Raw genomic sequence first — 13,542 nt, 5'->3', positions numbered from 1 at the left:
CCTATTTGCAGGATATGCATGCTGAAATTACAAAATGTTATTAAAATACATAAGAAAAGAAAAAAGATTAAAAAAAATGGAGAGTCTCACTGCATTCACAGATTGGAAGACTCAACATAGCAAAAATGTCAAGTCTCCACAAATTGATCTACAGGATTAAGACGTTGTCTATCACAATCCTAGCAAGTTTGTTTGTATTCATAAAGTAATTTAGTCTGAAATTTATATGAACAAGCAAAGACTATCCATGATAAAAATATTAGAAAGGAATAAAGTATGAGAAATCACTGTTGTCTGCAATAAATGCTTAATTTACAAGTAGAAGCATGGTAGTGGCAGAACTACAGACACAAAGGAACTGGACAGAATAAATAAGAACTGAGAAATATATCCACAAAAATATGCCCCACTGACTTTCTGACAAAGATGCAAGAGCAATTCAATGTAGACCAGTCTTTTCTATCAATGGTGTTAGAACAAATACACAACCTCAGTCAAAAGAATAAACCTTAATCCAAACCTCATACCTTACACAAATTATCTCAAGATGAACATACAATTAAATGTAAATAAAACTGTAATACTTTTAGGGGGAAAAAATCTTCAGGAACTAGGCATACATGGAATTCTTAATTTGATACCCAACTCCATTTATAAAAGGAAAAGTTGATAAATTCACTCTCATCAAAATTAAAGATTTCTAATCAATGAGGGACCTTTGAACAGGATAAAAAGAAAAATTACAGACGGGGAATAAATATTGGTACATCATATATCTGGCAAAAGACTTATACTTAGAATATATAAACTGCTTTAAAATCAACCATAAAAACTAATCAATCCAATTAGAAAATTATAAAGGATATTAATAGACATTTCATTTCACAAAAATATGTTCAATATCACTGGACATTAGGGAAATGCAAATTTAAAAATTAAAAATTACATGAGATATCACTAGGCATTTATTGAAATGACTAAAATTCTAAAAAAATGTAAATACTGATCAAATGGTGTCAAAAATACAGACATTCTATCTTTCCTACATTGCCAGTGGAAGTGTAAAATGGTACAGACACTCTGGAAAATAGTTAATATTTTAAAATATTATATATATTAAATATATAATATTAATTAATATTATAATATAATATTATAAATATTAAAAATATATATATTTACCATATAATGGCAATCATATTCCTGGGCATGTATCCCAGAAAAATGAAAAATTATGTCTACACAACAAATCGCACATGAATGTTCTTACAAGCATTACTTTCAATGGTTAAAGACTCTAAAAGATAAAGCATGAGAAGATGGAGACCTGATGTTTCTTTGTGGGAAAGTGATTGTTTAGAAATTTAATTTCTTAAATAGATTTCAAATGATTGAGATTTTCTATTATTTCTCCCCTCAAATTTGATAATTTCCCTTCCTTTTCAGGGAAGTTGGCCATTTCATCTAAATTATCAAATTTATTGACATAAAGGTTTCATAATACTTCAAAATATTTTATTTTCTGTATGACTAATCATATTTCCCCTTTGTCCCTAATATTGATGGAAATTGTTTTTGTTCTAGGTTAGTCTTACTAAGGGTTATTAATGATATTTGTCCTTTTAAAGAACTAAATTCTGAGCTTTAATTTTTTCTATTCTTTTTCCTTTTTCTATCTCATTGGTTTCTACCCTTATCTGCATTATTTCCTTCCTCTACTGTGTTTTTACGCTTTACAGAGTATTTCATTTTGTATTGAAATTAATTTAATGGCAACCTTCCTGAATCCTCTTGTTGCTGAGTTTTAGGCCTTGGGGTAGGGAATGAGGGTGATAAGAGTATCTCTCACTCTCTGCTCTTCAGTAGAGTCTTACCCTCTTCAGTAGAGCACACAGGCAGCCTAATCGTTAGTCAAGGGCATAAAGACAATTCCCTCCCTGCAAAAAATTCATACATCTGACGGCCCCTCTATCTGGTCCTGAGTCATCCCAGTTAAAGCTGCATCAGCAGCTCTGGTCCAAGTCTGCAAGCTTTGCTTGGTCCCAACTCCCTATGCTATGGTTGAGACTTTACCCTCAATCAGAAGGGCCAAGTTGAATGTGACTCACCTTCTGGCTCTCTTTTCTCTCAGAGAGAAAATTTTTCCTGATCTGCCTATTGTCAAATGTCTCAGAACAGGTGTCTTGTGTACTTTGTTCTGCCTTCTACTTGCAGATGGTGACAAAAACAATGTTGCACTAGTTTATTTTTAATTTCATTATCTCTCCATTGCAATATAGCAATAGAATCTGACCCTTCACTTGCATTTACTTCTTGCCGATCATCTGTTCTCACAAAGTAAATATCTCACAGACTAAAGCTAATTTTCTCACATACTTAAAAATTTCTTGAACCCTATCCACATTTTAGGATACAATGTAAACTCGTATGTTTCACACGTGAACCTCTTCAGATTCTGTACCCAATATGGTTTAGCATCCTTACTCTCCCTTTCAATAAGGGCTTCTGATCTGTTTGCCCAATAATTCTGTGGGGTAGAAAGCATTTTTTCTTCTTGCCAATGGCAACTTAATGATATTTAAAAAGTAAACCTACACAGCATAAAGCAAAACTAACTTACCTTTTTAAATGAAGAATCTGGATACAATGTTCCTGATTTGTTGTATGCATACACCAGGAAATGAGGGTCTAAAAATGACCTAATTCAACCAAAGTAATGACACTTCATTGTAATTGTAACATTAGCAAAACCAGAATCATGAAATTAAAATTTACTTTCAACTTTACAAGTTCAAATATCCAAAAATTAAATGGTCTCCTCTCTCCATTACCTCAGTTGCATTCTGATAGCACATTTCATATATAAGAAAAAATATTAAGTGGCATAATCAGATAGCAGCAGGGACACACCATAATGACATAGATTTATGTATACTAGAAACCAGGACTTCTGGATTCCAACAGCAAACTTTTCTTTTAGATTCAACAATCAATACATCGCATTGCATAAATATGTTAATATTTCCTAACAAGTAGCCATAGGTTGATAAGAAAAAAAAATATGCTTTTTCCAATAGTTTTCATGAAATTATACTGTGGTAAAAACACTTCCCAAATTTTCAATGCCTCAAAACAACAATGAATGTTCTTCACAAGTTTATTGCAGGTTCAGCTCCACTTCATTCTGGAACCTAGGAAAAGACATACCTTCTTTCTTTATTTATTTTTAAGATTTTATTTAGTTATTCATGAGAGACAGAGATGCAGAGACACAGGCAGAGACACAGGCAGAGGGAGAAGCAGGCTTCATGCAGGAAGCCCCACATGGGACCCGATCCTGGGTCTCCAGGATCATGCCCTGGGCTTAAGGCGGCGCTAAACCACTAAGCCAACGGGGCTGCCCAAAGACATACCTTCTAACCCTGGAACATGCCTTGCTTGAAGCAGAAGGAGAAGAGAAATTGTAGAAGCACACAACAGTTCTTAAAGCCTTTGTTTAGAAGCAGAAGATTAGTGCCTTGCTCAAATTTCATAAGCTAAATGGTATCTATAAACAAACCTCATATGAATTGTACCAAAGTGTCATCTTCTTACAGAGAAGATAGTGATTGTTATGGAACAATCTGACACCACTATTTATTGCTGGGAGACTGGGGTTTCTTAAGGATTCCAAAAACTAAAGCGTAGTTCAAGGCCAGAATCAAAGAGGGGCCAGAGCATTCATTGAGTGTGTGCTTTCACCTCTACTTTTTTTTTTAAGATTTTATTTATTTATTCATGAGAGACACAGAGAGAGAGAAAGAGGCAGAGACAGGCAGAGGGAGAAGCAGGATCCATGCAGGGAGCCCGATGTGGTACTCGATCCTGGGACTCCAGGGTCACGCCCTGGGCCGAAGGCAGATGCTCAACCGCTGAGCCACCCAGGCATCCCTCACCCCTACTTCTCATTCCAGATCTGCTTCTTCATCTTCTTTCATTCCTGACAACTCTTCCTTTCCTCAGTTCAAATAACAAAACTAGAGAGCTTCCCAGAAAAAAAAAATACTGATATTTATCAGCTCATATCCCACATATATTCAAGGACAATGCTGAGTGGCCTGAATTGTTTTAGGAGCGAGTACCTGGAACATGAATTCTGGCACATGGGCAGAGCCACATTTTAGCAACTAAGCAATTATTATACTCATTTTTTTAAGATTGTATTTATTTATTCATGAAAAACACACAGAGAGGCAGAGACACAGGGCAGAGGGAGAAGCAGACTCCCCATAGGGAACCCGATTTGGGACTCCTATCCCAGCAGCCTGTGATCACACCCAGCAGAAGGCGATGCTCAACCACTGAGCCACCCAGGTGTCCCTCATGAATATTTATTTTTATCAGCAATAAATCCCACAAAGGAAGAACACAATCAATAGGTTGGATAGCATGTTTGCCACATATAGAACAGATTAAGAGTTAATACCTACAACAAACAAATTCGTCATGGGAAAAAAAGAAAAGAAAAGCAGAAAAGTAAGTCATAAATTGAAAATAAATAACACAAAACATATGAATAAAAATGAAAACCAAGGGCAATCCCGGGTGGCTCAGTGGTTTAGTACTGCCTTCAGCCAAGGGCGTGATCCCGGAGACCGGGGATCGAGTCCCACGTCGGGCTCCCTGCATGGAGCCTGCTTCTCCCTCTGCCTGTGTCTCTGCCTCTCTCTCTCTCATTCTGTGTCTCTAATGAATAAATAAATAACATCTTAAAAAAATAAAATAAAATAAAATAAAATAAATAAAATATAAAATAAAATAAAATAAAATAAAATAAAATAAAATAAAATAAAATAAAATAAAAATGAAAACCAGAAAGGAAAAACAAAAGCTTAGGAGAAGCAATTCAACTAGAATGGTCAGTAAACATTTGAAGATACTACATATTAATAATCAGGGAAGTGCCTATTAAAATAACAATAAAATAGCATTTCTTATCCATTAACAAAAATAAGTGAAGATACTTATTTTATTGAGAATGTAGATAACAGAAATGTTTCTGTATTGGTCTGAGTGAAAACTGGGATAAACCCTATTACGTAAAAACTAGTAGCATATAGCACTCTTGAGAATTGTATCATTTATAATCTATCTATTTCATGGGTGCCCAGAGTATCATGGCCAAAGATATCCATAATATGGCTTTTCTTGCTATAAATATATAGGTGGATAAATAATAAATGAGATATATTTATTTGATGGCTACATATGTATTTACAATCAATTAACTCTTTCTGCACAAAATCAGTGTAAATAACTCTCAGATAAAAATGACATGTGAGGTGCCTGGGTGGCTCAGTTGGTTAAACGTCCAACTCTTGGTTTTGCCTCAAGTCATGATTTCAGGGTCATGAGATCAAACCCCACTATGGCTCAGTACTAGGCATGAAGCCTGCTTAAGATTCTCTTTCTCTGGTTCCCTCTGCCCCTCACTGCCACCCCACCCATTCTTTCTGTCTGTCTCTAAAAAAATAAAAATAAAAAGTTATACAAAATGTTTCATGAAAAGCATAACCACAAAACCAGAACAATAACATAGTAAGTATCTACTGTTCACATTTTTGGGTCATTAGTTCTGCTAATGATGGCCAGGCTTGCTCATTGGTTAGTCTGGGATTCAGTTGGATTTTGGCTGATCTAGAGATGATTAGGCCAATATAAAAAATACTGGACTAATATAAACTATGGTCTTTGTGCAATAATGATGGATAGGATCATCAGTAATAATAAATATATCATTCTGGTGGGGCACATTGATAATGGGAGAGACTACACATGTGCAGAGGCAGGGGGCATATAGAAACTGCCTGTACCTTCCTCTCAATTTTTCTATGAACCTAAGACTAGTCTAAAAAATTAATATTAAATTGGAAACAGGAAACAGGAAACTGCAAACAGCTGATAATTGTTTAGAGAAGTTTCTTTAGGGAAATACAAATTGACACAAAAATGTGATAGAAATTTTTAACACATCTTGCATGCTTTTGAAAATCTGAACTGCTACTGTCTTTTCAGAAACTGGCAACATCTCTCAAAATCCTAATACAAAATGTGAGTAATAAGGAAAGTTGTTGTGCAAATTAAATCAGTTACTACATGCAAATTGGAACATGCCTATCAATTGGTAAGAGTTCCATGAACATCAGTTACTTTTGTTGTTTTTGTTGTTGTTGTTATCATTATCACCATCATTACTATTATTCATACATCTTGATCCAGAAATCCATTTCTTGGTAGCAAGCCCACAAAACAAAATATTTATTACATAAGAAAATACATACAAGGATGTTTATTGCAGGGCTCTATACTGACAATCCTTGGAAATATAACCTCATTACCTATAAACATGCCATACTAGAACTACAGTTATCTTTTAAAGAATAAGTTAAGATATATAGAGAGAAGAGGAAAATGAACACCATTATTAAATAAGACCTGCCAATTGCAAAACAGCATTTCCATTTCTCTAAAAAACTTTTTTGGTAGGTTTCTACATATTTTATTTAAAGAAAAGGTGAAATTTAGAATAGAAAATGGTGGAAAGACACATATGAGGTTATTAATATTGTTTTCCTCATGTAGTGAAAATTTAAGATAAAAAAATATTGGTGTAATATCAAATAAAATGTTTAAAATCATATAAATGTATAAAATGACATGAACAAAATTAAACATGGATAAATTAAATCATTGCCTTAATTATTATAGTTATAATAATAATAATTATAAATAATTAATAATTAAGAACTACATAGACTAATTTTCATTTATCTGACATAAACATTAACTTTGTAATATGAAACTAGAACTTGGCTCAAATACTAGATTTAAAATCTCAAGCTGAAAACTCAGATGCTAAAACAAAGATGTAACATATTAAATATGTCATTTTTCTTGTTTAGGCTCAACTTAGAGTAGTAACTATAAAAATTTCAGAAGTTAAAAAGACTGTATGAAAAATGGAATGTCAACTTACTGTTTTTCAAGATGGAGAGTGTACCTTTTCCGGTCAATTTTGATGGCATAAGTGACCTATAGCAAAATATTCAAGAAGAATGTAATTATTAGAAATTCTGAATTCTTAAAAATCAAAAGCCATAACTTCTTAAAATATATTTACTCTTCCATATAGACAACACAGATCATATCACATGTCTCAAAATAATATATACATATATAATTGTAATCTTCCTTCAATCTTGGAATGTATGACAGAATTAATCATAATTAAACTTAAAATCAAGGAGTCTCAATTTATTTCAAAACTAAGAGCATTAGTTGTAGAGTAATCTTGGGAGAAACTAATTTTATTATCTTTTTTCTACTTTGCAATTTCTAGCCCAAGTACATTAAAAAATTAAAGAATATATCACAGTTCCCCTTTTAAGATTAAAGGAAGTATCCCCTAACTATAAAAACACTCTATATCTCCCTCTCCTCTTTAGGAATTGCTTTAGCTACAGAGGGTCACCTCACACCAAGTCACAACTTTCTGAGACAGCCCACATTTACCGAGAAGCCCCCTCATCCCAACTCCAGAGATTGATGGACCATGCCAGCTTCATGCTTTGTTGAGACTCAAATGCGTCTCCATCTCCCCTTCCGACTTCCTGCCCTCCCCTTCCACAGGGGCTCATCACAAGAGCATACCCTAATAAACTGCCTTCATGGGAATCTTCTCAAAGACTCCATCCCAAAGAACCCAATCTGTGACATGATCATAAAAGATACACATTCTTCACAGCATAGCACTTGGTTAATGTTGGTGAACTTTCCACATTTGCAAAGAACATGATTTTGTCATTGGATACAGTTTTCTGCATTTTAAAACTTCTCATGTTCAGTCCCCTGTAAGCTTACAGCTATTGAAAAACGTGTATGGAGTTGACAGCGGGCACAGTAAGCTAAGCATCTGACTCTTGATTTTGGCTCAGGTCATGATCTCAGGGTCCTGATCTCAGGGTTGTGAGATCGAGTCCCACATCAGGCTCCCTGCTTAGTGCAGAGTCTGCTTAAGACTCTTTCTCCCTTTGCCCTTCTCCCACCTCTAAAATAAATAAATCTCTAAAAAAAGATGTGTTGACATCTTCTCAAATTATTGTGATATTATTTTTTTCTCCTTTAATCTGTAGTTTTCTTCATTACATATTTTGAACCTTTGTTGTTGGTTGCAAACAGGAGTAAAATTAACAAAATGGCAAATACTTATAAAGTATGCCTCTATGTCATCTTCAGAATTTGACTTGAATTTTGGGTTGTAATTTCTTCAATATCATACATTATCATTTAATATATATGAATAATAAATAATGTAGAAGTGTATTTTCAAATTTCCATATACATTTTCAAACCTTAATATTTCACTTAATTGCATTGTTACCAGATAAATACTATATTATCAGTATTTTATTTTTAATGTTTTTTCCTTGCTTTTGTCAATTGTGTTGAATAATCTGTATATTCCTGAGAAGAATGTGATTACTACAGTGATAAAGTTGAATTACAGCTAGATTAGAAAAACACTATCTTTATTTCTGGGGTTGCCTAGAAGTCTAGATTTTCTGATTATCAGTTAAGACAAAGGTGGTAAGATTTAAAATGTACTTTTTAAGGGACAAAATCTCTCTTGGCCAAGGTTAGCTTCTTTAGTGCTTGCCTACCTAGTTTGACAAGGCTGGCTTGGCTACTTAGAGTCACTGAAAGCTTTTTAAGAAGTTTTTCCCAAAGTCAAAATTTCACCAATAAGTCTCATTATTTCAAAGACTCATCATGTTCCAGGAGAACAGAGACTGGACTCATAGGGAGCTCACTGTGGATGTTTCTTGAATTCCTGATATTTGCCTGAATTATTTCTCTTGCTGCACCATATGCTTTGCCATTAAATAAAAGCCCCATGGTAATACCCTGTAGAGTCTAGTGAGTCCTAATGAACAGCAGAGGGAGAAAAAAAACAATATATTCACTGTGATGGGTTAACTTCTATATAAATCAATCAAATAAAATATTTTTGTTGTTCAAATTGTCTTTAACTTTATTAATCTTTTTATGATTTGTAAGCCAATACTTGAGGAAAACATTTTAAGACCTATGAAAATGGATTTGAAATTTTCTACCTCTAGTACAATCCGATCTTATATGTGCTGAGAGCATTTTTAAAGACATATACAAATTTAGAATTTTTATATGTTCCTAGTAAATGGAATATTTTATTAAGTAATGATGTTTATCTCTCACAATGGTGTGAGGGTGTGTGTGTTAAATGTTGGGTTTTTTTCTGCTTTTATCATGGATATTTGGTTTGCTTTTGGTTAGCATTTTCCCAGTATGTGTCATATTCCTCTAAACATTTGTTTAGATATTTGTTTTGGTGTAATAGCTTTTATGAACACATAATCACTGGCTGGTTTGGGTGCCATAAATAAAGACAAACAGACCAGTCTATCAAACCTGTCCCAGTGTCTTGTTTTCCACTTAGCAATTCAATGCTCCTCTCCAATCTTGCCACTAAGGTTCCAATCCTTGGATTCCTATCAGATCCCTGCGTGTCTTTACATCAACACTTCTTGAAAACAAAGTGTCCTAACCAAAACTTCTAAGTCATATAAAAAGGGAAGTAAAAATCAGTATAAAATTATTAACCAGAAAAAAAGATTCAAAGAGGCAATATATAAAAAAAGGTATATTAAGACTTAATAAAAAAAATGCCAGTTAAAAATGAAGCTTTCATTTTGATGTTCATGTTAACAAAAATGAGAAGCTAGAAAGTGTCATTATTCTTTGTTAATGGGAGTCAACTATCATACAACTTTTATGAAAGATGTCTTGCAAATATTTATCACTTTTTTAATGACTTGCTCATGATCCTATGGAGATAACTACCTAAGAAGGCTTATAAAACTACATGTTTAAATGTGGCAAAGAATGATGTTACATCCATATAATGCGATAATCATGCAGTTATGAAAAATGAGAAAGCAATGTTTACTATTAAAAGTAAATTCTGACTTTATAAATTAAAAGCCAATTAGCACATCATATATTACCATCAAAAATATATGTGCAAAAAAATATGTGCAGGAGTGTGCATGTCTCTAAAAATTCATTCAGTTCAAATTTACTACCTTTAGAAACTGAGGCAGACATTCACTTTCTTAACAACTCTTCGTACTGTCTAGATTTAATTTTACAACATACGTGCTTTCCTTCTGAATCAGGTTAAAAATATCATATTTGTTTTAATAGATGTATATATTTCTATATAAGCAAATATAAGCATGAAAAAATTCTTTATAGTCATTTTAAAAAATGTTACACAACAAATACTAGTGTGACCTCATTTACATAGAATATTTCAATGTACATATTTTCTAGAAAAAGTCCAGGAGACTTTTATATGATAAGGATTTGGGGCACTTTTGTCTGAGTCTGTTTTTAAAAATTTTCATAATGTTCATTGGGAAATGAAAAGAAAAATCAAAATACTTGCTTTCATTTAAACAACATGACTCTTTAACACAGTAATTAGAACAAAAAATTTCCAAAGGATATACATGAATTGATTTGGGTCATGTACTGCAATAATAAAACACTCATATAAAAAATGAATTTTCCACAGGATGGCTCAGTTGGTTAAGCATCTTGACTCTTGATTTTGGCTTAGGTCATAATTTCACAAGTGGAAGCCCCAACTGGAGCTCTGCCCTCAGTGGGGAGCCTGCTTAAGGCCCTCTTTCTTTCCCTCTCGTACTCTCTCTCAAATAAATAAATTCAATTTCTACGACCCAGCAATTGCACTGTTGGGGATTTACCCCAAAGATTTAGATACAATGAAACGCCGGGACACCTGCACCCCGATGTTTTTGTTTTTTTTTTTTTTATTCATGAGTATACACAGAGAGGAGAGAGAGAGAGGCAGAGACACAGGCAGAGGGAGAAGCAGGCTTCACGCAGGGAGCCCGACGTGGGACTCGATTCCGGGTCTCCAGGATCACACCCCGGGCTGCAGGCAGCGCTAAACCGCTATGCCACCGGGGCTGCCCCACCCCGATGTTTCTAGCAGCAACGTCCACAATAGCCAAACTGTGGAAGGAGCCTCCGTGTCCATCGAAAGATGAATGGATGAAGATGATGTGGTCTATGTATACAATGGAATATTACTCAGCCATTAGAAACGACAAATACCCACCATTTGCTTCAACGTGGATGGAACTGGAGGGTATTATGCTGAGTGAAGTAAGTCAATCGGAGAAGGACAAACATTTTATGTTCTCATTCATGTGGGGAATATAAAAATTAGTGAAAGGGAATATAAGGGAAGAGAGAAGAAATGTGTGGGAAATATCAGAAAGGGAGACAGAACATAAAGACTCCTAACTCTGAGAGGCGAACTAGGGGTGGTGGAAGGGGAGGAGGGCGGGGGGTGGGGGTGACTGGGTGACGGGCACTGAGGGGGGCACTTGACGGGATGAGCACGAGGTGTTATTCTGTATGTTGGCAAATTGAACACCAATAAAAAATTAATTTATTTAAAAAAGGTGATTTTTTTAATTACGTGCGTTTCTGAAGCTTCACCGTCATTGGTACTTGTCCCAATCTTCCGCGGCACGGTAATTTGTAGAAGGGATGGTTCAGGATCTACAGTAAGGACAACATGTGTGAGCATTCCCCAGTGCCCGGCCGCATCCTGATTCTTCACTTCTCCTCTCACACCACCTCACTCTGAAGCTCCAAGCCCCAACACACACACACACACACACACACACACACACACACAGGGGCACGCACGCACCCACCACAAAATCAGACTTTGTACATCCCGGGAAGAGGCTCCCAGGAAGTGGGGAGCGTGACCCTGCCCCGGTCCAGACTTCGGGACTGGCCGACCTCAGCCCGCAGGTGAAGGAGTGCTGCGCCCCAGGCCCAGGCCCCAGGCCCCAGGCCCCAGAGGTGCGCGCCCTCCCCTCCAGGTGCAGGGTCCGGCGAGGGAGGGGCACCTGTCCCAGCCTCGCTCCGAGCCCTCCCCGCAGCAGGCCCAGGACGACCCTGACGCCAGGCGGGCTCTGACAAGACGCTGGTCTCTCCCCAGCGGACCGGGGCTCTGGAGCAAGGTCCCGGGGCCCGCCGAGCCCAGAGGCTCTGCGGCCGGTGGCCCTCCGCGGAGCAGGGTCCGTCACTCACGATGGCCCGCGGAGGTCAGCCGGCCCAGACCTGAGAGCATCAGCAGGAGAGACAGCATCGCGGGGCCCGCCGGCCTGGCCACGGTGACGGCTGTTGGCTGCGGAACGGCGGCCGCGCGCGGGGCCCTGCCCTCCGGCCGGTGGGAAGCGTCGGCGCGGGCCGCGGGGCGGGGGCGGGGCGGGGCGGGGCGGGGCGGGGGCGCGGCTGCTCCGCCCACCCCGCCCCCTCCGCCCACCCCGCCCCCTCCGCGGACCCGCGCGCAGCCGCAGTCCCCCCGCCCCCGCCCCCTGCCCCGCCCGCTGCGCGTGGGAAGCGCACACCGGCGGGTCCTGCTGCCCTCGTGGGCTTGCGCTTTATGTTGCAAGGCGGGGACATCGGAGACTCGTTCGGGGGTGACGTGAGGGTCACGAAGTGCATTTCCACCCTGGAGACGGGCCGTTTGCCGGTGAAGTGCTTGGCGGTGTTAATAGTCCACGTCGTAGTTTTCTGGCGCAATGGCTGAATTACTGCAGTGAAAGAAAATAGAAAATGGAAATTCACAATATGTTTATTAGCAGGCAGGTGTCTGTTTTAAGCATATCTACTGCCAGATTTCTAGAAGTCTCGGATCAAAACAAATACACACAGGTGCACACAGATAAAGAGTGTAAAAAAACGTATCTGAACCAATTAGTTCTATGGTCGATAACTTTAATAGAAAGCTCCTTTGTTAAGGAAACTAAATAAAACGTTAATTATGACATGGATGCATGTATATGTTTTAATCCTTCGGTATAGAATTGCAATTTATTTATTTATTTATTTATTTATTTATTTATTTATTTACTTATTTATTTAATAATTGCAATTTAAATACCAGGCCAAGAAATGTGTGGGCAATATCAGAAAGGGAGACAGAACGTAAAGACTGCTAACTCTGGGAAACGAACTAGGGGTGGTAGAAGGGGAGGAGGACGGGGGGTGGGAGTGAATGGGTGATGGGCACTGGGGGTTATTCTGTATGTTAGTAAATTGAACACCAATAAAAAATAAATTAAAAAAAAGAAAAAATAAATAAATAAATACCAGGCCAAAAACAAATCATAACTATGAAATAATCCTGTAAGAACAACTTTATTTTCCCATTATTTATTTATTTCATTGTGTATAGCTTGGCTTCTTAGGAAAATCTGTGGCTAGTAAAACGTTAAATGTAAACTTTTCTCCCCATTAGTATGACATTCACACATGTGAAGGGAGTAACTTGGAAACAGCATTCATTTTCTAGCTAAATGCACAAGTGGTGACTTCTATAATTTCAGTTTTGCAAGGACATTTTTGCCAGAC

The 13,542-nt window shown here is 37.1% G+C and overlaps 1 protein-coding gene across 4 annotated transcripts in view; it reads right to left on the bottom strand.

Annotated features, from left to right (window-relative positions):
- The window catches only part of LOC140604881 (A disintegrin and metallopeptidase domain 3-like), a 101,971-nt gene extending 89,584 nt beyond the window's left edge, over nt 1-12,387 (bottom strand). For 2 of the 4 annotated variants that reach the window (XM_072776549.1, XM_072776547.1), the window contains exons 1-4: nt 12,217-12,383; nt 11,591-11,673; nt 7,016-7,071; nt 2,621-2,699 (exon numbers count right to left, since the gene is read on the bottom strand). In XM_072776549.1, the coding sequence (XP_072632650.1) occupies nt 2,621-2,699; nt 7,016-7,071; nt 11,591-11,673; nt 12,217-12,274 (276 nt within the window). In that variant the 5' untranslated portion in view covers nt 12,275-12,383. Of the gene's footprint in view, nt 1-2,620; nt 2,700-7,015; nt 7,072-11,590; nt 11,674-12,216 lie in introns of those variants that run through there. The other 2 variants (XM_072776550.1, XM_072776551.1) reach the window with 2 other exon arrangements.
- Nucleotides 12,388-13,542: the final 1,155 nt, after the last annotated feature.

This window comes from Canis lupus, chromosome 15 (genome assembly GCF_048164855.1).
Source record: "Canis lupus baileyi chromosome 15, mCanLup2.hap1, whole genome shotgun sequence".
Classification (NCBI taxonomy): Eukaryota; Metazoa; Chordata; class Mammalia; order Carnivora; family Canidae; genus Canis; species Canis lupus.
This window is presented reverse-complemented; position numbering and strand designations above follow the sequence as displayed.